The sequence below is a fragment of the Triturus cristatus genome, chromosome 3_1, assembly GCF_964204655.1.
Source record: "Triturus cristatus chromosome 3_1, aTriCri1.1, whole genome shotgun sequence".
NCBI classification, from domain to species: Eukaryota; Metazoa; Chordata; class Amphibia; order Caudata; family Salamandridae; genus Triturus; species Triturus cristatus.
The window spans coordinates 618103132-618130239 of NC_140583.1; the positions used below are offsets into that span (position 1 = coordinate 618103132).

The following is a 27108-nucleotide window of genomic DNA, read 5'->3' on the forward strand; positions in this document are numbered from 1 at the left end:
CCGGCTACTACGTTTGTCATCGAGATCTATTAGTTTGGGGCAGCTACTTCGCACCAAGCGTGTGTCTGGTGCATTTTGTTTTCATCTATTGACTCCTGGGTGTGTAGATCTCCTGCGTATTCACCCCTAGGCTAGACGTAGGGCCTGCATAGTGGGTACATGACTCACACAGGGGTGCTGGCCTCCAGCCGTGCCCCGGGCAAAACTTGCAGTACACTAGCAACCAATAATTGATAGTGGTACCGTTTTCAAGTAGTCAGGAAAAGCACTTTTCAGGATTAGCATCTGACTGGGGAAAGCATTTGGATGCGGTGGGGAGGAGACCGCCCCTGCGGGGGAATGCTCCTACCACTAATTGATTCATGCTGACAGTGCGCCTCTTACCGAAGTCAGGTTGAGCAGGTAATGTAGGCATACTTTACTATGGCAGGCATTGCGAGTCATGGCAAGCGCTTTTGTAGTCACTCTTCCCGGAGCGGCAGCGACTGCAGCTTTCAGGGCGGTCCTTGAGCGAAGCGCATCGCATCATGCAGGTGGGACGATGGGTATCCCAATGTTTTAACAGTACTTCCGTGTAAGCCACCCAAGGGAGTGTCCGGAGGACAGGTAGAGTGAATTATATGCAGTGTGAATTTTTGAGTTACCGAAGGCAACCCTGTGAGGCATGCCCCTTACCAGTTTCAGGCTGAACGGGTAATACGGGCATGATTATTATGGCAGGCAATGCAGGTCCTGACAGGCGCTGTTGCAGTCATTCCTTTTGCAGGGGCAGCAAACACAGCGTTCTGGGAGGGTTTGGCAGCAGAGCGCACCATGCAGGTGGGATGATGGGAATCTCAAGATTTTAAAGGTACAGCCATCCATAGCCACCCAGGGGAGTGGCCAGAAGACAGGATAAGTGTATCATGTACAGGCAAACTTTGAGTTGTCCAAAGGCACCCTGTGAGGCACCAGAGATGATGTGGTGCAGTGGGATTGTGCAACTAGGTGCAAGCTGGAGTAGTTGTATAATATGGTGTGCAGGGCTCATTAAAGGATGTTAGCAACTGAGCATTTATTTTGCCAGGATCGAAGGTCTGGGCTAGGACCGTCCGTGCATCCTGTGTGTGGCGCGACGGGCCGAATCCAATAAATGGAGCCAGGGGTTTTCCACCACTGACTTAACTTGGTTGGGGGGCCCAGGCATGCGCTAGCACAGCTTGAGGTAGAAGCTGAAGCACACTAGTGAGATAATTTGGTTGGGGGTCCCAGACATGCGCTGGAGCAGCTTGCTGTAGAAGCTGCAACACAGTCTTGGCGGGGGGGGGGGGGGCGTGTTCTCCCGGAGAGGCAATGATTTGACCTTCTGGGGCATTGCAGCCAGAAATGACATCCCCTGGTTGGAGTTAAACAACCAGTTGTGGGCAGGGGTGTTATAATGAGCAGAGATAACCCCACTGTGAGTGTGGCGAGGGGCCCGGTCAGGGGTTGCAGGGGACTCCTCACGCAGGAGAGTTTACAGTGCTAGGCGCAGATTCACTGAGCAGTAGGGTTTTGGTTTATCAGGCATGGCCTGTTGCATGCTAAGTCCACTGGGAGCTTTGAAGAGGATGGGGTGAACCTGTCCAGAGTGGGCATGGACTAGTTTTGCGGGACCTGGGAGAGGCCCTGGAATCAGCAGGATGGAGGTAAAGATGCCTACTTTGGTGGGGGGCCCCGGGGTGACGGTAGCCACACCCAGTGCTGTGGCGGAGTTACAGGGCGATCCAAAGGCTGTAAGGCACAGAGTGGTACCCTCTGCACGAGCACCACAAGAGTGCAAAGGCCAAATATCCCCAGGGAGGTCCTCGCGCTGGACCCTGGAGGAGCGACGGCACCCCGTTAGTCCTACGGGCAGTTGTGGACCTGAGCAACCGGGAGTTGCCTGCAACGCTCCGCCCTCCCTTCTGGGGGCGTGAGTAATGGGGTGGACTGGCGGTCCACTGGAGGGAGGGGCTAGCTCCTCCCCCAAATCTGGAAAACACCTGTTGGCTAGGGCCACGGTGTCATTTGGCTCATCAGGTGGGCAGGCGGCAAGGGGCTGCCTACCCTGGGATCGCCCGTAAGATAACCCACCATGTTGGCATATTTGTTATGCAAATAAACTTGAAGCAATTTTCTCCACAAAGATGTTGTCTTGTCTGTTTATTTCTCCAGGATATTGCTGTGGGAGGAATGGGGAGTGTTGAAGATATTGGCACTAAGACATCCGGGAGCTGCGAGCCAGACACGGCCTTCCCGAGGTCGATAAAAATATATACCATTGAGCTGCGTAGCAATAAATATCTGGTATTCCATCACAAGAGACCCAGGGGTGAAAGTGTGCTTTACCAATGCATATATTATATTTGTATTCTCAGTCCTCCCTTCATCTTCTCACTTTTCTCTCACTCTCATCCGTTCTTTCTCCCTGTTTCCTCTCCTCCTCCCCATGCCCTTCCTTCTCCTTCAGCATCTCTGAAATCTCTCCTGCCTCCAACTCTCCCTTCCTCCGCTGCTTGCCTTTCCTTGGGCTTCTCTTTCCATCACCCAACGTGCTTCCTCCTCTCTGCGCCTCGGGGCTAGCCTCTCGCCTTCCCTTCCACCCCTCCACAGCGCCTTGGCTTCTTCAGTAGCTTTACTTCCTTCTAGGCGCTTCTCGAGCTCAGCCTCTCTCCTTTCGGTCCACCCCTCTACAGCACCTTGGCTTCCTCAATAACTTTACTTCCTTTTAGGCGCTTCTTGAGCTCAGCCTCTCTCCTTCCCTTCCACCCCTCCACAGCGCCTTGGCTTCCTCAATACCATTACTTCCTTCTAGGTGCTTCTCGAGCTCAGATGTTTCTCTAAGAGTGCATATAAATTTACTCTGCAACATTCGGAAAGGTCTATGGAAACCTTTGGAAGTTCATAAAAACTGTCTAAAAAGCATCGTGATCGCATATATTTACATTAAACGATAATAACAAAATAATGTGTAATTCCAGCAACACCGTTTTCTTCTCTTCTGCATTAAGTTAATGGATAGAAAAGCTTCAAAAAAAGTATAAACTTGTCGAGAACAATTCATCTCATTTTCACAGTTCGCTAATTCACTTTTGTTTCCACCAGCCGCAGCGGAGTTATAATCAGAATCACTCTCTTCCATCAGTGCGCCGAGTCCTAGTGTGAATCTCAGCAGGACTGACTCTAGAGTTCACCTTCTGAAGATGACAATATAAGTGCATTTTGGTTAGATAACTGTAATATCTTGTTCAGGGGCTGCAAAGCATTAAAGACTGAGGTTGAAAGCTATCACCTTTCGCCACTGTGCCCTTCTCCAGCACTCTTATTCCACTACAATCACAAACCACACCTTTTCTCCTAGACTCCGTGTGATCTTGGGCGCATCAGCCGGCAACGATTGATAAGGGATACAAGAGCACTGAAGTTTAGCTTGTGATACCTATTCTGACAAATGTATGATATATGGTGTTTGTCAAGTTTTAAGTTTACTTTTTTGAAACCGCATACAAATAAACACATTTGTCAACGCTGATTCCGATGATAGCTCAGGATTGTTAATGGCAAATTCTGAAGCCAAACTGTTATGTGGTTACGTTTTTTAGGTCTCGCCTGAGCCAGCGCGTATGCACTGCTCTGCGAGGCTTTAGTTAGGGCTTTAAACTTTGAACACACGCTCGTGCGTGTGCTTTTTTTTCATCCCCCCCATTGGCCTTTGCATGCGTCTTTCTTAGAAAGACAGCACACAATTGGCCCAAGGGTGCATGTCCCGCCTTGTCTGTCCCCTGGCCTAGGGTCCCTGGTATTTATGTCCCGCTCCACCATAACAAATAAGTTATAACAAACAAGCATGAGAACAGGCAGGAAGAAGTTGCCAGCAGTGCAAATACAAAAAATAGAAGACATTTTTTCCGTTAAAATCTTTTTTTAATCAGGTTTTTCAGTTATATATAATTTCGTCTTCGTTTCTATAAAGGTAACTGTTGGACCTGTCAGCCCTAGGGTGGTCTCCCCGTCTATTTTTGATCGTGCCTCATTTTTTCCACCCTCATTTTTATGTTGGACTAGGTCTCCGGGCGCCTTTTCATTGCCAATCAGTGTTAAGGTGCAGGTGCTCCCTTCTCCCAAGATGGCTGCCACAGGCCCCTGCTACTGCAGAGTGGTCTTTCATAGTAGCACCCTAGCTGCCAGGAGCTGGCTGGAACTCCACAACAATGTTGCGACTCCAGCCCGCCTTTTTGTCCCATAGGTAGAGTGGGGAAGCTCCTGGAATGTGCTGGAACCTTCTAGAAGGGAGGTGTGTTTTTTCTTTTGCCGCCTTGGCCAGAGGTCACCTGACCTAGGGCTACTTAAGTGAGGGAGGGAACTTTTTGTGTTGAGTTGGCCAGTGGGGTGAAGCAGAGCTGGAAGAATCCACCAGGAGTGTAGGCGGTAGGGCCTAGCCAGGGACTTATGCCTCTGAGAGTGACAGGATTTAGGTGCTGCCTCTTAAGTGAGTGAGGGACCCTGTGAAACCCACTGATCTTGCCCAGCAGTAGGAGGACCCAGAGAACCTCTGCCCAGCCTGACTAGGAAGGACCTAGTCGCCTTCTCCATCCCTACCCCCCTGTAACAGAAGCCCTTTAAGGGCGCCAGATACATCTGCGCCAACAAGACTTCATCTAACATCTGAGAACAGAGACTTATATGCCAAGCACTGAGACTGCGTGTCCAGATTGAACTCTAAACTCATATGCCAAGCACTGAGACTGCGTGTCCAGATTGAACTCTAAACCTTATATGCCAAGCGCTGAGACTGCGTGTCCAGACTGACCCCTGAAGCCGTATGCAAAGCAGATTGGAGAGCCACCGGGGATCGACCAGGTATTACCGGTGACCCCTGCGCTCCCTGACCTGGTCTGGGACCCCCGGCAGCGTGCTCCGCTGAGCGCGGAACCCCCATCCTTAACTTCAGCACCCCCCTGTGACGTGGGAGCCAGCGCGCTCACCGCCGCGGCCCGGAGGCCTTAAGAAGTGCCCTGCAGAAGTCGCGAGGTCCGTGAGAAGCCCGGGGCCACGCCGCTGCGGTCGCAGCTGTGTGAGATGGTGCGCAAGGCCTGGGGCCGAGTTTCCCCATCGTCGCTGGAGCGGACGCCTGCTGGTGCCGAGAACGAGGTAAGCCCGGAGGCTGGGATTGCCCCTGGTGCGCCCCCTACTGGTTGGGAGCCACACCGCACCCTCAGCCCGGGTCCCCTCTCCGTGGGAGTTCTCCCCCTGTCATCGCAACGGAGAGACCCCGTCGAGGGATCCTCTCCTTGTGCCCCCTTGAACAGTACTGAAGCGTGGTGCCCTACGAACTGCACCGGAGCTGGGAGACTCGCTCTGCAAGTCCCGTGCGCTCCCTGCGGACAGCCCCCGTGTGAAGCATTGACTGCCCCAGAGTACGAGTAGCGCTCTGATAGCCCGGTTCCGACCTGAAGGGCTAGACACCCGAGCTCACGAATAGCGCTATGTTATCTATGCTCCGTAGTGAAATGCTGAATGTCATTGCTCACGAATAGCGCTATGTTATCTATGCTCCGTAGTGAAATGCTGAATGTCATTGCTCACGAGTAGCGCTCTGTTATTCATGTTCCATATTGAAGTGCCACGTGCTAGTGATTACGAGTAGCGCTCTGTTATTCATGTGCCATATTGCAGTGCTACGTGCTAGTGATTACGAGTAGCGCTCTGTTATTCATGTGCCATATTGAAGTGCTACGAGCTAGTGATTACGAGTAGCGCTCTGTTATTCATGTGCCATATTGAAGTGCTATGTGCTATTGATTACGAGTAGCGCACTGTTATTCATGTTCCATATTGAAGTGCTACGTGCTAATGATTACGAGTAGCGCTCTGTTATTCATGTTCCATATTGAAGTGCTAAATGTCCTTGATCACGAGTAGCTCTCTGTGCTAGATGCCCCGTTCTGAGGTCGTCACCGATTAGCGCGCCTAGCGCTACAATCACCCCCCTAAGGCGCTACAGGAAAGTGAAGCGCGCGAGTACATATACGTGAATAGTAATTTTATCTCAGGCAGTACTGATATTTTATGAATTGCATTTAGGGGATGACCAACCTTTATAGCTCCTGACTGACAGGTATATCGCTAGGAATGGTGTTATCAGCTTATGAAATGTACTGCTACCTCATGAACTGCATCTAACGTGATCTACTTGGATAAACTTGAGTATTTACATAACTCCTCCAGTGTGGCGTCACTTATTGTGTGTGTTCCTCGTCCCATGTGAGGTGCGTGTTGTATGGTTGCTTTACACACAGACCTTTGGTGGCCCGACCGCTCGTGTCACGTTACCGCCCCATAGGGCCTGGAGACCCCAGGTCCTACAGTAACAAAGATGCTTTACACTTTTTATTATAGCTTTTCAACGTAATGCACAGCAGCCACAATGCTCTACAACATAGCCAAAAGTTCTGGCTAAACACATAAGATCCCAAAGGCGAGACCTATTGGCTATGCGAATGCTTGTTTTATATTCCCCATCTCTGTATTAGATAATCCTTTCTCTCTCTCTCTCCAGCTTCTACCATTATCCATTCTCTTCTTCCCTAGATTTTCCCATTTTCTCATTCTCTTTCCCTCCTTCTCATGTGCACCTCTTAGGCTTACATTACTATCTCTGTCAGTCTCTTCCCATTATCTCTTGTTTCACCTTCATTTGTATTCTCATACTTTTATCTTGCCCTGAACTGTTCCAAACTCTTCTTTCACATCTGCTTCTCTCATGCCCTCTTGTATCCCAATTCAATCTATTATATTTGCTTCTTTCAGACTCTTCTCTTTTTTTTCAATCTTTCTTGGTTTCCCTATGTCTCCTATAGTCCCTCTCTTTCTTAAAATTCTCCACTATGTCTGTCTCTATCTGCACCACCCAGGACCAGTATCACAAGAATTTTTGTCATCCTTAATTCGAGATACATTTTTCTGTACCACTAACTCTAGCAATTGTGAAACAGTTGCTTCTTGTATTGGAAGAAAGCCACCCCCTGCTAGTGGCAGCCGAAGTACCCACCTAGTACTTTCTTTCCCAAAAATTGCCCCTCCCCGTGTGTCTTACATTGTCTTCCGTTAATTGGCACTGTTACTTTCTTCAACTCTTTTTTTAAAAATTGTGAGTCCACTTCCTTTTCTCTAATTCATGAGCATCACACTTTCTTTTGCCATCCATCCACCTTCCTTTATCTATCTCACATACCCTCTTCTATGAAGCTTTTCATTCACACCCTGGTATTGGCCATCATCTGATACCCTTCCCTCTCTAATCTTCTCATTTCCCTCAAACTCACCACACACTACTTTTCCTGACAGTCATATTACTATTGTATCTTATACTTTCCTTTCTCACATCTCCCTTTCACGTCTTCACTAGTTTCACTTTCACCTCCCACATTTCTCTCAATGACCCTCTTTTCTGTCCCACACACTCCTCCTACCATCCCATTTTCATTCACACCCTCATCCATTAATGAAATGGCCCCTCACAAACACATGTGCACAGTCCATTCCCTTTAAAATCCTTCTTTCTCCTGCACACCCCAATTGCTTGATCCTTAGGAACTTAACCTCCTTTGCACTGAGCCTTTCCTTGTTCATATCATTCGTCATGGATGCGCTGTATTTACAAGGATACATCAGAAATTCTGATGCATCTGTCAGCGCTAAAGTGAAGCTTTGCTGGAGTTGGTCATTAGAGTGACGAAACTCCAACAATAGTCAGAACACAGAGGCGAGTCCCATGTTAATAAACCTACGTCAATCCTTACGCCTGGTTTGAGAAGGTGCAGGGATTTTGACACAGTCAAGCCGTAGATTGACGCAGGTAAATGTAAATTTCACTGCGTCAGTTCTGCGTGGATTTTAACATGGGAACAGCTGCCCTGCATAGATTGTATCTGGCACAGGTATAATGTGAAAGACAGACGTGAGTCCCGTGCTCTCCATGCCACTGGAATTAAGCTATCCTGGCTGCAGAGGGGTGAAACCCCGAAACTGGTCCTAGGATGCTTGTTTCCAGTCCAGGGAGGACCTGGCCTGGCGGTTCGGGCTGGACTGTGCCCATTGGGCACAAGGTCAAGACTGATTTGCATATGGCTGGGTCCAAACTGGAATGGCATGGTGAGCAAAAAAACGATGGATTTAGGCCCAGATCTCTGTACTGGGGGAATGTATGACATTGTTCTGCATTCTGTCCATCAATAGTTCTTTTTACAGGTATAATGTGACGCAGGCGTCTACAAACTGGCGCATTGGTCACGCTGCGTTAAAAAATTACGCTGCGGCAGCGCTAGATCCTTTTAAATATGCCCCTCAGTGTCCTTTGTTCCTGCGCAGTGGAAGGCCCGTCACACAAGTTGACTAGCCATCTTTAAGTTCCTTATTGTAGCATTTGGTTGTTTAACAGGTACTAATGAGTTGGAATATTTGCCCGGTTGTTACTTTAACCTCTTCAGTGCCCCGCCCTTTCCACGCCCTGTGCCGGGCGTTTCATTAGCGGGCGGGGTTCATGACGAGATGGTCTCGTCATGGGCACAGCGCAACCGCGGCCCATGACGAGACCATCTCGTCATGGGCACTGAAGGGGTTAAAGTAACAATGACGAATGGAGTAATACTGTCACAAAATTTGCCTCTCTAGGCAGCATAATTTGTCTTTTCTTGCCGCATAATGTAAACAAACCAGCCGCATAATTTGGTTCTCTGCTGCCACATAATTTGGGTGGCCTTGCCTGTAATGCAGCACTTGGGACTGACTGAAGCTGGCTTGCTCTTACTGGCGAGATGAATGAGAGCTAGCAACAGAAGGACTGAGTGGCCTGCCCCTCGTTACCAAGGCAGTCAGTTACTAGAGACCGCCCTCCCTCCCCTCCCCAACAGCTCTGTGAGATGCTGAGGCAAAGGGGGGACTGAGGCAGGGAGCGGCTCTTAGGGTGGGCTTCAGAGGCGGCGCTGAAGAAGAGCTAGGAGAAGGGGGCGATGAAAAAAGAGAAAGACGTGGTAAGCTGAACGTTTCAAAAGGGAAGAGAGGGCCGCTCAGTTGGGGGCTGAAGTAGCAGAAGGGACGGGGTGAAGAAGAAGAGCAGCAGCTGAAGGCCAGGAGGAGGGAAAGAAAAACGTCAGATAAAGAAGGGAGAGGAGAAATGAGTAGGCGGGTGATAAGAGTTCAAAAGAGAGAAAGTCAAACTGAGTGAGGAGAGGGTCGTGTGCAGTGCTTTAAATGGAAAAAAATAAGTGCAGGTACTCATTAAAATAAGCTAGAGGTGTGGCAAGTGGGCTAAGGGCAAGATATGATGGTACGTAATGGCTTCTGTACCAGTTGCAGCACATATCAAAACACATGAAATGCGTTTATGTAAACGAAACAGCTTAACTCATTACACAAAATGAAAGCCAAACAGGAGATGTTAACATTTCATTGTTTTGTAATATTTGCTGTTTCTTAATGCCCTACTGTTGTTTATTGTTGTTTGGCATAATACTCTATATTCTCAAGCTCGCACACACAGAAAGAAACAAGCAGACATGTACACAAACGCATTCCACACATTCCCTTTAATATATCTCCTGAGAGTGTCCTGATACTCTCCCTCTTTATTACTCAAAACAGGCACAGGCAAGCACACAGACATAAGCAAACACTCACACAGAACTCAGCAAAGAAGTTTGCGGTATATAAAACTCTCCCCAAAAAATATCTGGCATTTTTATCTGAAAAAGCGGTAAATCCTAACTTCACCTGACTTTACATTCATCCCACACTCGTCCTTCTATGTTCGTCTTTCCCCCAACCAAATGCATCAACATTTGTCATGGGAGCTAATTCCTGGAGTGTTCCAACATTCCCTGCTGTGCATTGCCTTATGGGAAGGGCTAAATTCACACCCATTGTCCCAGTACCCTGGTCAGTCCCTGTTATCTTGTAAATGCAGCAATTAGTGTTTTGGGGGCACCCAAACGGAAGCAGCTCCTGTGCTAAACATACAGATGAAAAGAAAAACTTCATGAACTTTATGATCAAATTATAAAGGCACATTAAGAAGCTGGGATTAGAACTGAGCTGAAAACTTTACAGCCTAGTTTTTTACCTGGCCTCTGCACATAGGCATTAAAGTCTGTGGTGGGCGCTGGGCGCACTCACTTGCCTGACACACTGAACTCGTGGTGATCTTACACTGCAGGCTGGATCACTGCACCACTATGTTAAGAATGCCTACTGCTGCATCATACCAGCACCCGCGTGCTGTGGGCATTGCACTGGCCCATTACTTTATATTACTAGTTTGGGGCTAGTAGGCAAGCGCACTTCTCCAAAGCCGAATCATGTTCCTAGTCCAGCGCGCTGAATGTGCTGCTAGGCACACTGGACTACCCTCACAATCAAATACATCTGAAAAATTTAGACCACGTGCACCACAAAGCGTATGCCTACTAGGTGGTTTTGCACCAGGTCCACCTTGTGTATATGGTGTAACTGTATTGTGACAGTAATCTTTGCCAGGGCACTTCAGTGCTGTGACTGTAACATGTGCCAGGGCACTTCAGTGCTCGGAAGCAGCCTTGCTGGCAAGTGGCGCTTTACCAAACACACAAAGTTTTAAGGAAATTAACTAAATTCATCAACAACACTGCAATGTGAGTAGATGTAGTACTTATATTGAGCTCAAGATAGCAGACAAAATGTGCATCGTGGGAGCAAAATAATAGTGCCCATCCTGCCAGCACCTCCGTAAAACATTGCACACTTTCACACTCAGTCGATTCTACCCAGAAAAAGTTAGTTGAACTCAGAGGTATTGTTTTATCTTCATCCTCGTACCACCCCAATCGCAATGTTTATACATAAATGGATACCGCTCTCCATAGCGCTCACTGTAGAACTTCAGTGCATGTGCGCGCTTCATAGAGATTACCATATGGATTCGATGCATAGTGAAGTCGACAGAACACAAGAATTCAAATCATATTTCAGGCACTGGGTTTCTGCTCAGGCATTGTAATTTTTGGTAGATATGATCATTTCCCTCATTCAGATACATTTTGTTTGAATGAATGCGGTTGTTGTGAAATAAGTGGGCTGTTATAATCCATGTCATGATTCTCAAGCAGTAATTTATTTTTGATTTTGGCGGCTTTCGCGTTGTCCACATAGGTGGTGGGCATGATAATTGGGTGGTGCCAGGAATGTAGCTGGGTGAATTAACTAGAAGTCGCGGCTGCCTCCTAAGAAAAAGTTTGAGCACCGGTACTTATTTTTTTACAAATTAAGCACTGGACGTATCGTAGCTGCTCTGCTGGAGCAGAAGTTGGTAGGATGAAGAAATGCGAGGGGGCGGGGTAAACTGGGGTGGGGAGCAGCGGTCACACCGCTTGACTCAAGCGGAGGCTTTACGCCAGCGGACCAACGCTGCCTTTTAGAGAATATTAAAGGGGTTGCTAATTTAGTTTGGAATCTGTTGTCAGGTGCTGGGCTGCGATAAGTGTTTCACCAGCCACCGGTGTCAGCCCTCGTCAATACTGTGAATACCTGGGATATGGGAAGTGGGTAGAGGAGGCGCCACACTGTACTCTTACATGCCTCGCAATTTTGTGTTTTGAAGTTTGTGTTGTAGGTGCTCACCGGGGCCTTGCGCCTTATTAAATAAATATTGGGTTCAGGAGCTTTCAGTGGAGTCTGATAAGGTGTCTGTCGGATTTCACCTGGGATTTTTTAATACTCTGCCGCCGACCGCGGCCCCCGCAGGGGGCCACTATAGCGGTCGGCGCCCTAGTACCGTCGGGGCACCGGTCACCCCTCCCCACCCCCTCCCAAGGGGAGGGGGCGGGGACGCCGACCGGTGTCCCCCTCTCCTCATGCTGGCCGGATGTGATGCCCAAGCGCGTCACTTCCTGGCCCCTGTTGGGAAGGGGAGGCTATTTAGCCTTCCCCCACCATTCCTGGCGACCTCTTTGTCACCCACCACGCCGCATAGGACGCCGCATCGCCGTCGTGTCGTCCATAGGACGGTGAGTCTTGCTGCACCCTACTCCGCCCCGGCCCTGTCCCTGGACAGTACCAGGTCGACGGGGCCCTGTGGAACGGATTGCCACGGGCAGAGGGGGGGCAAGATCAATAGCTGGCGGCGAACAGAGAGGGCTGCCATTCTCCGTGTACTGCGGTCAAATACCTTCGGGTGAGTCGCGCTGTGACCCAGGGCAATTCTCTTGAATCTCGAGTTCGCTATGTACTGCGGTCCAATACCTTCGGGTTGAGTTGCGCTGTGACCCTGGGCGAATCTCTTAATTCGAGTTCGCTATGTACTGCAGTCCAATACCTTCGGGTTGAATCACGCTTTGACTCTGGGCAAATCACTTAATTTCTGTGACTCTGGGTAAATCACTTAATCTCCCCATGCCCGGATATGTGTGTAAATACGGTGCTCATGTACTGTGCTCCAATGCCTTTGGGTCGAGTCGCGCGATGAATATGGGCAAATGTCTTAATGTCGAGTTCGTGCTGTGACTCTGGGCAAATCACTTGGTCTCCCCGTGCACGAATGTGTGGATAGATATGGTGCTCATGTACGGCGCTCCAATACCTTTGGGGCGAGTCGCGCTGGGACTCGGGGCAAATCATTTAAGCTTGAGTTCGCACTGTGACTCTCGGCAAATCACTAATCCGCCGTGCCCGAATATGTATGTAAATACGGGGCACATGTACTGCGCTCCAACACCTTCGGGCGAGTCGCGCTGTGACTCTGGGCAGATCACTTAATCTCCCTGTGCCCGATTATGTATGTAAATACGGTGCTCCAGAACTGCGCGCCAATACCTTCGGATCGAGTTCGCACTGTGATTGTGACTCTGGGCAATTCACTGAATCTCCCCATGCCCGAATATGTATGCGAGCTGCTGGACCTGGTCTGCCTGGGTCCCCGAGGGTCGCAGATCCTGGCGGCTCATGATCTCACTTCCGTGCCCGAATATGTATGTAAATACAGGGCTCATGTACTGCGCTCAAATACCTTCGGGCGAGTCGCGCTGTGACTCTGGGCAGATCACTTAATCTCCTCGTGCCCGATTATGTATGTAAATACGGTGCTCATGAACTGCGCGCCAATACCTTCGGATCGAGTTCGCGCTGTGATTGTGACTCTGGGCAAATCACTGAATCTCGCCGTGCCCGAATATGTATGCGAGCTGCTGGACCTGGTCTGCCTGGGTCCCCGAGGGTCGCGGACCTTGGCGGCTCATGATCTCACTTCCGTGCCCGAATATGTGTGTAAATACGGTGCTCATGAACAGCGCTGCTATACCTTCGGGTCGAGTTCGCGCGATATAAAAGAGCTATTTACAGCAGGGGTCGCGCAGTCCGATCCTGACTGCACGTGACGCTTTGTAACCTGAATCTCGATCCCCCCTACCGCATGAACTGCACACGGTGAGTGTGTGCATGCATAGTTACTGCCTTTTCAGCTCATGCAACATACAACCATTGACAAGCCAATAGTGCTGACTTGCTGTAGGTCCGACGTTACGTTTATCATATATCTGGATGCAATGACAGAAACAGCATAATACAAGTCGGTCTGCTCACTCTGCTAGGCACATATCCGAGCTTTGGGCCAAATTGGGTATTTGAGGCACTACCGTTATCGGTTTACATACAAGCCATATTTACTGCTTATTTAGCTTTGCAACGTACAACCATTTACAAGCCAATAGTGCTGACTTCTTGTAGGTACGATGTTACGTGTATCATATAGCTGGATGCAATGACAGAAACAGCATTATACAAGTCGGCCTGCTCCCTATGGTTTGGGCCTAATGGGGTAGTTGGAAAATCGCGTAGGCATGTTACTGGTTCTATCCAGATGTCGGAAGGAACAGCGACATACAGGTCAAGAGGCCCACCACTCTAAACTAAGTAAGCCAGCACGTGTGTTAAGCCTTGTCCTTATTCATCAGCATCCTCTTCTCTAACAGTGAGGAGCTTGTCTCTGCCTTTATCTGAAAAGGAGAGCCACACGATTGCTGCCCACTGCTTCTGGGGGACCTGTTGTACTCTACAGGCCCTTTCCATGGCAGTTATCCACTTGTGGATATCATCCCCACTCTGGTAGGGAGGAACAACCTTGCTCTGGTTCCTATGGTCTGGAATATATTCTCTACCTCTAGGGACACTGTTGCTGCCACCAGGGGGTTCTAACCCCTCTCTTCGAGAAGCTCTCTGGAGCTCAAAGGCTTCTCTAATGCCAAGTGCTTGGCCTTGAGGGCAAATCTTGCTTCCTCATACTGCAGCAGTTTGTACATTCTGTCAGAGGAGGTCTCCCTTCTAGGAAGGTAGGAGTTCCTCTGCTGGACAGATTCTCTGCCAGAGTGATAGGAGTGGTCAGATTCCCTAGAAAGGGACCTAGGCCTCTCCTCCACTCTGTCAGTTATCTTAGGGAGAATTCCTCTGTCCTTTTCAGACCCTTGTGGGTCTGGCCCTTCAACCACAGAGTCCAGGTCATCTTGATTTTCATCATCTGACCCAGACACTGTGATTGACCCACCCCCTGATTCAGACCCCTTAGCTCCTAGAGCTAATCTAAGATCATCTGCTGTCAGCAGATCTATCAGGTGAAGTGTGGAGGGACTGTGTCCTATCCTCAGGTGCCTTGCAGCACACATGGCTTTCAAGTCAAAGAACGTCATGTCCTTATACTGAGGCTGGGTGGACCCACTGGTTCCAACCCTTAAGGACATTCTAGTGTTGTGCAGTGTTGTACTACCTACACTAGTTTGTGGCCTACTGATCCTAGTTTGAGCTGTAGAAAGGGTGAGCTATGCCTTGGCACACAGCTCTAAGTTCAGTAGAACTTATTGATACTAAGCTTGACGTTATATGTACCTTGAGTACCTATAGTGGTTTTCAGTTAGTAATTCAAATAGAGATTTTCTGGTAAAACAATGGCAAGCTGGAATCCCACACGCTGCCCACCAATGTGAAGTTGGCCTGGCATATGCTGGTCACTAGTTAAAGTGGACACCTTGCACCAGTACAATTCGACTCTTATGGTAGATAGGTTTAAGACAACCTTTTAAAGAAAGCTATCCTAGTGGTAGCTGTGGTGAGCAGCCTTCAGGCTAAGACTTGGAGGAATGTAAAGCAGCTTGTTTTACCTTACAATCTCTTGAACTACTAAATGAACGGACACCACACAGGTATACATATAAAATATTTATGTATTTATTACTAGACACACTCTACTAATCTCTTTATGAGATTAGAAGTCAAGGACATATGCACAAATCAACATTTCACAACAAGTTAAGCACAAATATGGCTGGGGCCCTAGGGGCGTACCAGACCATATACTAAAAAAGAGACTTAGTAATATCGACTTGCGAGGGGACAAGGCCTAGGGCCTTCAGAAGCGCTGGGGCCTCACTAATCCACCCAAGGCAGGTAAGTAAAGGACCCACGGGAGACGCATGCAGTGTGAAAACACAGCCGCGAATCCCAATTGACTTCAATGGAGCAAGTCGCGGTTGGAATTTTAAAGTTTTAGGATACTTCGGGAGAGTCTACAAGCAAGTCACTTACAGGGTAAGTAGTTCTAGAGCCAACACACACAGGAGCACCGTAGTGCTGGAGTTACCTCACCCAGGGAAGCCAGGTGCATAGGTGTCTTTTGGTGTCGAGTTGCGGCGTCATTTTCAATGGGAGCCAAAGAATACTTGCTGCTTGTGAAGACAGAAGAAGTGTCCGGTGGAATCCAAACCTGGATTCAGAAGAAGGAAGACCTGAAAGCAGAGGGGACAGTGTTCAAAGTCACTTGGCAGTGACCCGGGGCAAGGAAGCTGGATACCCACAGTCGTCTGGAGAATTCAGGTGATCATGGGTGTCTTGACTCTTCAGCCACAAGGTCCAGGGGGCGTCAACGACGACCAGGAGCTGGATTCAGTGTGTCCCACAAAGTCTGCAGTTTACTGATGTGTCGGCGACCAGATTGGAGCCAACAAGCCTTGGCAACAGCAAGTCTTGTGGAAAGTGTAAAAAGTCAGCGGTGCAGACCAGCAAGGTCTGAGGGACTCACCCAGCGAGGGTAAGTCAGGGTAGGCCTGGAGCAACCAGGGGAGTCCTTTGGTTCTGTAGAAAAGTCTTCTGGGGACCCACAAGCCAACCGGCAAGAGACTTCGAAGACGCCTTGGGAGGATTCACTCACCAGGAGCCCACGGTCACTCGGGACGAGGTAGGCCTCTGATCTTCTAAGGAAATCCTGTTAGAGGCTTGGACCACACGTGATCCAATGCACAAGTTCGTAGAACATCGTGAAGGGGTTGCACTCGAAAATAGTGCCTGGTACCCAGGTATTGCGGTTCCTCGTCACTCGTGGGGTCCACTTGCCTCCGCATCGCTGGGGACTCACAATGGCCTTGGCGAAGTCAGGAAATCCACTTCCAGGGCTGCAGGGACTTCGGACTCCGGCGGGAGCGGGAAAGTTTGTGACCGTTAATGTAAAGTTTTGGTGCCTGCCACGCAGGGGAGTCACTCCTTGACTCCAAGGGAGATTCTTCAGTCTTCCAGAGGTAGTGGAACGTTGAAGGTCCAGGATTCTTCTTCAGAGCGTCGTCCAGGGATATCTAGTTTGCAATGGCAAGGGTTCCATAACTTATACTGAAAGGAAGGGAGGGACTAGCTCTGTGACCCCACCTATGGGAGGGTCAGGGGAGTGGGTGACTACACCCACTTCCCTTTGTCCAGTTTCGTGCCAGAGCAGGGGCAGGTAGCCCCTGAGCCGGTTTGAACTGGTGTATGCACAGGGGAGCCTACTGCTCCCCCAGTGCAGGACTTCAAAGCACTCTAGGAGTGCACCCACCCAGCCACATTACACTAAATCCTGTCTGGGAGGTGACCACACCTCCATGTGACAGGATGCCTATTGTTGGGCCTCCTCCACTGCGAGTTTCGGTCATCAGCAGGAGGGCAGCCCAGTGTCTGTGACTGGTGGCATCCATTTTGTGATGCCAGGGCTCTTCAGGATTCTACCGTGTTTCCACAGTGGGTACATGTCTATCCCTCTAGAAGGGTGGGATCATACTCCCACACCAGTTACTGGTGTGGGGGTATGATTCCAAAGCGTTTGACACCAAACACGACATGTTTTGATGCAGCCATTCCAGAGTTAGCATTTACCGCGAGGTTATAATGCACTTAAGAGTATATGGTTTGACCGCATCCACAAACAGCAACAGAGAATAGACTCTGAGAGCTGCAGAGGGGCCCTGCTCAGGCAGAGGCACCCCCTCACATGGAAACCAAGCACACTGCCCTCAGGATTGATAGGGCCTGCCTTAGGGGTGACTGATAGGTTTAAATGTGTGTGCAGGGAGAGATATAGTGAACCTATATCTCAGTGAGGATTGCTAACACTACCTCACCCAGGCTGCAGTAGCAGGCCTGTGGTGTCAGATTTAGTCTGCTTCCCAGGGGTGGCATAATACATGCTTCAGTCTCTGGTAGGCCTGTGAAGTACCTATGCCCTTGCTACTTAAGGTACCATCTACTAGGGACTCATAAGGCACCACAGTATCCAATCACTAGTGCATCTAATATGCACTCCAAGTTGTTTAAGGGAGTAAGCAGATAGGCTGGGCTCCTGGATAGCAGGATCCCAGCCAGACTAGTCAAAAAACATCAAAACACCAGAAAAAAAGTGGGGGCAACCATGTAGTCAGATTCCACCTTCCTACACTACAGTACAATATAATCTTCCCAGGTGGCATTCAGGGACAAATTTGAGCCAGTGTAGCTGGCCAGGGACGGGGGAGATGTATCTGGTTTCGTTGTCTCTGCTGTTTTCAGTGGGTCTAATGCCATCTAACGCAGGCTGACGGGGAGATTCAACAGGATGAGCGGTGGGAATTGTGTGTCTGATAAGGTCTATAGCAAAAAGTTGTTCACTTTCCAGAGCAGCAGCAGTTGATGACTGATGGCTGAGCGAGCACAGGTAGTGTATTGTTTGTTTATTTGAAAGGCGCTGATTACCAGAAACCGGGTAGATTTTGCATTTCTTGTTGTCTGAGAAGTTTGCAGAGGGCATCTCTGTACAGTGGAGGGGCATACATTTCCATGTGTGATCACGGGCATTCCCGGTTTTGTTTGGGTTGAGTTTTAAGGGCGTGGATTTTCATTCACTGTACCAGGTCCATGACGCCTGCTCGAATTTGAATATCAAACTGAGAATTCTGAAAAAAAGTTATTTGTTATTGGTGTACACATTTACGACTCGTGTGTAGCAGTCGCCTCACCTCAAGGCTCCATGTATGTGTTCTACGGGGTGGGGAATGTTCAGCTTTCTGACGTCACTGTCCATTCTGAGGCTGAGGAATGTTTATCATAATCCTAAAGTTGAGGAGACATACTGTACTGGAGCCCCTCAGAAGTCGCACTCAAATGCTTAATCATTGCATCCAAACCCCACATTTGCCATGTGCCGTACACTGTGAAATCTATTTAAAAAGAAGTGGAGGTGCCATTTTGGGTGAGGCGTTTATTACATCCCGAAAGCTTAATCCGCGTAATGCTGTTCTGAGATCTCGACTTCACCTCTTCATACCAGAACTTAAATTATAAAGAAACATTTCTGCTATTTTTACCCCTAAATCTTTCCATGTGTTCTTTTTACTAGGGAGCGAACGACAGTAGTAAGAAATCGAATAAGACCGTGGACAAAGCTGGTTGGCTTAAGAAGAGCAGTGGAGGCCTCCTGGGCTACCGGAAGGACCGCTACATCCAGCTGTGTAGAGCCCAGCTGCTCGTCTATGAAAATGAGGTGAGTCTGGGGGCCTGAATCTCTGTGAAGCATCCAGCGTTACCCTTTGTACTATAGGTCCATGCATTTGTGAAGGCGTAGTCTCTACAGCTGAGTGAGGTGGCCAGTACCTCTCTGTTCATCACTGGGAGAAGTGATTGGCTTAAATTGGAACCCTAGCCCAATAACTATTATGGTAGGAAACATCATTGCACTCATCTATTTTAGGAGCTTTTGGGTATGGGTTAGTGTCTCACAGAGAATCAAGTATTAAAGACCTGTGACCTATTGCTCATCAACAAATTAAAACCGCTTGTTAAATTTCCGATCTATTGTCTATTACTAGATACATTTTAGGTCAGAATACTTAATGTACTTGCTGTCATTAACCAATAGTCATCAATGTCAATTTCCCCAGGTAATGTTCAGGGGGAACAACCTTTACAACGCAACTTTTACAACGCACTACCTTTACAACGCATTTTTTACAACGCATAATCCATTACAACGCATGAAATTACAACGCATGACACTACAACGCATTTTTAAAAACTACCTTTACAACGCATTCCATTACAACGCATACTACCATTACAACGCATACCATTACAACGCATAATATTACACTACACTATCCAACAGTTACCCTACTGTTGCACCCCCTGGAGTTAGAATAGTAATTTTTACCCCTATACTATCCAACACTTACCCTACTGATGCACCCCCTGGAGTTAGAATAGTAATTTTTACCCCTATACTATCCAACACTTACCCTACTGATGCACCCCCTGGAGGTAGAATAGTAATTTTTACCCCTATACTATCCAACACTTACCCTACTGTTGCACCCCCTGGAGTTAGAATAGTAATTTTTACCCCTATTCTATCCAACACTTACCCTACTGTTGCACCCCCTGGAGTTAGAATAGTAATTTTTACCCCTATACTATCCAACACTTACCCTACTGTTGCACCCCCTTGAGTTAGAATAGTAATTTTTACCCCTATACTATCCAACAATTACCCTACTGTTGCACCCCCTGGAGTTAGAATAGTAATTTTTACCCCTATACTATCCAACACTTACCCTACTGTTGCACCCCCTGGAGTTAGAATAGTAATTTTTACCCCTATACTATCCAACACTTACCCCACTGTTGCACCCCCTGGAGTTAGAATAGTAATTTTTACCCCTATACTATCCAACACTTACCTTACTGTTGCACCCCCTGGAGTTAGAAAAGTAACTTTTACCCCTATACTATCTAATACTTACCTTAAATGTAATTTAATATTATGCGTTGTAATGGTATGCGTTGTAAAGGTAGTATGCGTTGTAATGGAAATGCATTGTAAAGGTATTTTTTAAAAATGCGTTGTAGTGTCATGCGTTGTAATGTCATGCGTTGTAATGGATTATGCGTTGTAAAAAATGCGTTGTAAGTGCATGCGTTGTAAAAGTGTGCGTTGTAACGTCATACATCCAATGTTCAGAGATGACTGGATCAAGTATGCCAGACCGATCAGCTTAACAAACGTTTATGATTTACATGATCATCGGTGTCTCAAATCTACAGTATTATTAAAAAATAATCTATAGTACCATTAAAAAAAAGTACATAAAATCTTGAAGGGAGTGAGCATGGTCGTATTCTTAATTCCAGCTCCAATCCGTATGTATCCTGGTGCAGCAAACCACTAGTTTGCCTTCTGCCTACTGGCATTGAGTGTAGTCACTGAGAAAAGATTTTTCTGCAAAATCTTCTGGAGTCTCAAGTATGGGTAGCGTAGGCTAAAAGTGTTAAATTGCTTAGGGATGGACAGTACAATTTTAATGAAAACTTCAGCCATCTATTTAGTTGATTAAAACTGTCTAGCACATTGGTGGTTCCAATGACATATTTCAGTGCCTTTCGCTGTTAGGTCACGTGCTTTCAACTACTAGACTGTACGTGATCGCCACTTGCATAGACTAGCTGCATGAGCGTATGAGTTTGTCTCTGACTTCCATCACTGGGGGCGATGTAGATCCGGTCATTGTGAAGTAGACCTGCTCAAGAAGTGGATGAACCACTGCCCGGGACTGCTTCCTAGATGCCCCCTTGGTGTACCCTAGGGCAGAAGGGGGCACCCTATAATTTGATTTCAGTTTAAGATTTATGCATAATACTATTTTTCATAAATGTTGTGGAGTGATGCAATACACACTTATAGCTGGAAGCCAGTGTGAAAATTATAGGAAACTCAGTAATGCAGGATTAGTTCCTCTTAGTTAAATTCAATACCTAGTATTGTACTTACGGTGTCTAATCGCTGTTATTTAATGAATGTGCTGCAGTTGTATACCAGTATATAAGTTGGAAATGGTACAAGTTATCACATGGTGATGGAGGCAACGGGCTAATGGCTGAAAAGCTGCAATTAACGTAATACATTAAGTATTTTCATTACTGAAAATGTGCCTGCTTTACTCTGATTGTACCTTATTTCATACATTCTGTTTGATTTATTTTCAAAGATTTGATGACATTTATTATAACCACAATTACTACAGCAGTGTCATTTAATATAGTTATTATTGAGATTCTAATTCAAGAACAGCCCTCCGTTCTTACCCATTTTGATTTACTGGCTGTAAATTGTGAGGGCTTGATGTTTGCCAAAAGGTTGCTGTTTAATTCAATTATTCAATTATTTATTTATTATGTTTTGGCACTCCGAAGAGGGCCACATAAACAAAATACACAAATACATTTACATATTCCGTCATAAAAAGAAAAAAGAAAAAAGAAAACAATTACAACACTCTCCATTAAAAAGGACATACTACGACACAGACCTTCCTATTTCATCAATAAATATCTAAAAAACCTTTAAAAAAGTTAAAAATATTGAAGCAAAACATTTCATTAGGAGGAGTATATAAGGCCTTTAAAAAAGAATTTGCATCAAGAATACCCAATTGTAAACAAATTGATCTTAGCCACTTTAAACGAAGTGAACGCAATGCAGGACATATAAACAATACGTGAGTACAATCCTGTGCAGACATATTACAAAAATTACATAAAGGGGAAGACCCATACATGCAATTAACGTAATACATTAAGTATTTTCATTACTGAAAATGTGCCTGCTTTACTCTGATTGTACCTTATTTCATACATTCTGTTTGATTTATTTTCAAAGATTTGATGACATTTATTATAACCACAATTACTACAGCAGTGTCATTTAATATAGTTATTATTGAGATTCTAATTCAAGAACAGCCCTCCGTTCTTACCCATTTTGATTTACTGGCTGTAAATTGTGAGGGCTTGATGTTTGCCAAAAGGTTGCTGTTTAAGTTCTTGAATATGTTTGTTTCCAAACTATATATAAGGCCTAGTCCATTAAGGAACACAGACATACTGAATGAGATGCCGCCCACATTGTGGTGGGATATTTAATGCCCAAAGTTCCCATTGTAGTTGCCTGACTCACACACCTGATTAGCAAAGTCGCCTTTTGATACAAATCATGCAAAGATCTGAAATCAAGTTTTCTCAGTGCTTACATTTTGCTGGTGGTTGCTCGTCATGTGCAATTTTAGGTGACCCTAACTTATTTTCCATGATCAGATTTTGATCAAGAGCTAGAGATAGAATGTCAAAAAAGGAAGAAAGCAGGAGAATGAGAAAGGTAGGAAACAATAATAAAGAGAATATATCTGCCCTGCCTAATACTGTGAGAGGAAGCATCCTTTAACGTTAGGCGGTGGATGTCATTCTTCGTGTTAATAATGTTCTGATCGCAGAGTCTTTGTTATGTAACCAGTACCTTCTCGGGGAAGGTGTGACTTCCTGTTATGTCTCTTTGAAGGGTTGCACTGTATCCGCCTTTCTTCTGATTGGCTGTAATGAACGTATGATGCAAGCGAGGGGGATACTCAGCAAATCTGAACTATCACATTATCCTGACAAAGTCCTGCCTGATGCATAATAAAGGAGTCTTCTTGCTGCATGATCTTTCCAGTATTAGACGTGATTAGAAAAGTGGTCCTTGAAAATGCAGGTGGCATTAGTTCTTCTCTAAAGATTGCTCACCTTATGGATTTTACATGAAGTTGTTCTCAAAAGGACCTGCTATGTGAGTCACTTTTGTAGCCAAATCAGCCTTTTAGAAGTAGTAGCCCTTGGGGAAATCCTCATATCTGCTTCTCTGTGAAACCATTGGACTGGCAAGCTCATATCTATGAATTTGGGCTCTTTATAGATTTAAGCAATATATAATTACAAGAATAAATGTTCACTGTAACTCAGGGCTTGATGGTTAGAAGGATTAGCCGCAGCTAGGATATATCCTGGCCCAAGACAATAACATCTGCACTAAAGCAAATGATATATGTCTGTCCTTTGATCTGGTGACAGAGCCTGCCACCATGGATAGTTATCCTCTTAAAGATGGTGTCTAGTAAATGTATATTTCCTTTCTTTGTCAGGATGAGCAGAACTGCCTCGAGACGGTGGAACTGGAGAACTACGATCGATGTCAGGATTTGCATGCACTCTTGAAAAAAAAGAACCGGTTTATCTTAATTCGATCCCCTGGTAAAAAGGTATGACATTTCTACATTATATTAACATCAAATGTCCGCAACTGGTTTTGTTGGATATCTGCTTTCGGGAACACACCAAGGTACCAATACCATCTCTGTGGAGAGAAATGGGGCAAAGACCATATAAAGCAACCCTCATGGGCAATGCAGGAGGCCGCGCTTTGGGGTTTTGATTATTCCCCAAATACAATCTCAGTGGCCACCTCTGCTCCCCGCTCCTTGAATACCTCAGGTCTAGGAGAGATGGGAGAATTGATCAGGGAGAGAAATAAGAAAAATGTTAACTGCCAACATGCAGTGATCAATCTTGTAATATCTTTTCGTCGCCCAACTTTTAAAGTTAGAGACCTGTTGGGTTAGCTATAAGCCCACAACTCTTTACAATGTGGAATGAGAGTGAGTTTGTGAGGTTTACTCTACAGAAGATGCTCCTTAATACCTTACATTTCCAGTGTGATCTTAGATAACGCAACGTATAATTATAAGCTGCAGGTGCAGCAAGACATTCTCACTTTGGCCTTGAGTGTAGTAGCATGTCTTTCGGGGATCCTGTCACTCACTTGACCTGCTGAGTCATATCAGGTGTTAGAGCCTCCCTGCCCCATCCCCTCTGCAACCATCAGCCCAAGGGGTTGGTCACTTCACCTGAACCCTTCTGGACGCTGCAGTTAGCCCTGTACTTACAGTATGCTTGAGCTTAAACACAGCCCTGTAAGCTCAGAAAGAACAACAACACGTCAAGGCTGGAATGCTTGAATCAATCTTAGGTAGTTGCATTTAGTATGGGTGGGATTCCGGGCCATCTCATTTTGCACACTGTGCCACAGGAACCAGCCATATGCAAATCAGCTTTGATTCTCCTCTAATAGGAACAGTTCTGTCCGAAGTGCTGCGACCTTACAGAGCAGATCTGCGTTGTTTCCTTGGAGTGGAAGCCGCTGTCCAGAACGCACTCTTGTTAATCTATAATGTCCGAGACTAATGCACACAGACTGCATGTCGGTAAAACAGAACAGTGACTTATGAGTTGTCACAAGTGGGAAGCCTGACAGGGTTCAGTTAGCCCCTCATCCTTCTGAGGTCACCAAACTAAACAGCACCAAGATGGGCAATAGTAACGCATATAACTAACAACACTAACCAACAGCAACTCTGAGTCTATTATACACTAGCACAATGTCCTAACTAACGCCACAGAAGCCGGAAGACGACAGTTATCTACATCAGAGGACAAGGCTATAGCGTGGCCAGTCTTTGATGCTCTCATTCCCACGACGCCCCCGAAATCTGCAAGATGACGTTGTGTGAAAGGCCATTCTCTGTTGGAAGAACTGCAGCTGAGGTGCGGAGGAGTGTGGGGGGAGGGGGGGGGGAAGCTAGCCTGGCTTTCATGCAGCAAAAGCTATTGAGTAGATCAAATAAATGCCATCCACCACTTGCCCCCGGCCCGTGACATAAGGCATCTCTGTTCCGCCTGTAGGACATGAGTCCCTTCTCACTGTTGCTGTTTCCAATGCAGGTGCACGACATCAAATTTCTAGCAAAGAATCTCGAAGAAAAGGACTCCTGGATTAAAGCCATTAGTGAAGGCATCAATAAAGGAAAAAATAATGTCTTTGATGAGGTGAGTATGGATGGGATTTTTTGACTTATCTGCATATTTCTGTATATTTTATAGTTATCTCTATATATATGACTTTGAAATCCAGAGAGAGCCGTTTGTTTAGAAGAAAGAGGCTCCACGTGTATAGGGGAAACAATGCAATGTTCTGTTCTGTTATTGGGTATTTATACAGTGCAGCGTTCACAAATGTATTTGCCTTTTGGTGTTTGTGCAGACTAAGGTGTACATTTCTGGTTCATCCAGCAGAGATTTCCTACTGGGGAAGATTATTCCTGAGTCACCTTTGTTGGAGGGTGAGGATTAACCTCAGGGAGGTGTCCCAACAGCGAACGTGAGGCTTGTGACCTTCCAACCTAACCAGTGTGAGTGTGTGGTGGGTCATCTCATCATGGTGGTTCACAGTGGGAGGCTGGTTCTTTCGGCCCGCTGCCTGACCCTTGCCAGCTAATAGTCACCTGTTTCAAGTTTGGTTCAAATGGACTGCCCGTGACCATGAATGTTGCCTTCTTCTAATAGCTGTGTGCAGTTGAAGTGGGTAGCAATACAGTGGTAGCTCTACTACTTTAGCTAGTCTGGAAGGGAAGTAGCATGCTGAAGGATTAGCATCTAGTTAGTGGGAAGTGATGTGATCTGTTGACTTGTTTTGTGTGTGTAATGTGTTTGATTTATTCAGGTGAATTCTGAAGAGGATTCATATGTGCTTTCAAACAGCCAGGTTTTCAGAGTCTTTCTGGAGAGCAGGTTGTCAGGGTTTGAGAGTTCAATAATTCCGCTGTGAGAACAAGGAAGCTGTAGCCTTCCTTCCTTCCTTTTCTTCTTAAATGCTGTTTCCATGAGATGAGCACTGTTGGAGCTGAGAGTCGAGAATGTTTATATTTGGAGAGTTTAAGCTACAGGAAATCAGGTCCTTTGATAGGGTCTGTGAGTGCTACAAATGGATTTGTATGTACCTCTTTATGTGATAAGAAGCCAATGTACATTTTTGAGGGGGTTGCAGCCATTTCAACGCGGCTGTTACTACGCATGCCGTTACGTCGCATGCGTTACAACGCATGCGACATAACGCGTACACATTACGATGCGGGCCAATACATCGCATATGCTTTTAAAACGCATGTAATGTAATGGCGCCGGAGCACAGACGGCGACGCTGGAACCGGGAGCAGAGACGGCGACGCTGCGAACGGGACCGGGACACAGTAAACCGGAGCAGAGATGACCACACGGAGAGAAAGCTAAGGCTTAGGGCTTAGGGTAGTGTAAGGAGGTTGTAGTGTGTGCTACTGTTTTAGGCTTTAGGGCTTAGGGCATAGGGTAGTGTCAGGGGGTTGTAGTGTAGGGTAGTGTTTTAGGGTTTAGGCTTTAGGGTTGTGTCAGCGGGTCCGGTACGGTAGTGTTTCATGTAAAGGGGACAGACTGTGCATAGGGGTAGGGTCTTGTTTGGAGTACTGTTTTAGGGTAGTGTACTGTTTTGTACCGTAGGGTAGTGCTGTGGAGTGTGTGTTATGTAGCGTAGTGTGTTAGTATTTGGGGGCTATTTTGTATTGTAAATACATGCGGGGAAATTGGGTCGTTGTAAAGGCATTTAGTATGCATTTCAAAGGAAATGCGAACTAATGCCATCCGTTGTAAAATCATGCGTTGTGACGGTACATGCGAATTAAAAACCGCGTTGTAAAAGCACGCGTTGTTTTAGTTTGCGATGTATCGTCATACATCCTTTTTGAGGTGTCATGTCACAAGCTTAGCTCTTCCCTGGTCAGTACGATCGCTGCTAAAACTTTGCAACTCTTTTACCCTCCATAGCTCCAAGATTGCTAATCATCTTGCTTGAAAAATGCAATTAGAATACACATGTTTCTCGTAGTGCTAATATGCTTGTCGTTGACTGTGTGTGGTAATTTCTAATTCTGCTCAACTCAACACAGCAAGGGTCTCTGCCTCCCTCATAGCTCTCAACCTGACAATGTTTTAATGAAGATCCTCTTCTTGGGAGTTAAAGTGCTGATCCTACTTGAACTTTCCATTCAGCTGCACTGGTCTCAAGGTTTACTCTTAGGTCGTCACAAAGAC

General features: G+C 46.7%; 1 protein-coding gene across 1 annotated transcript in view; it reads left to right on the forward strand.

The window, feature by feature from the left end:
* Positions 1-27108, forward strand: part of PLEKHO2 (pleckstrin homology domain containing O2) — a 214584-nt gene that overhangs the window by 166416 nt on the left and 21060 nt on the right. Inside the window, exons 2-4 of the mRNA XM_085644554.1 lie at positions 18689-18832; positions 23295-23411; positions 24931-25035. Of these exons, the coding sequence (XP_085500680.1) occupies positions 18689-18832; positions 23295-23411; positions 24931-25035 (366 nt within the window). The remainder of the gene's footprint in view (positions 1-18688; positions 18833-23294; positions 23412-24930; positions 25036-27108) is intronic.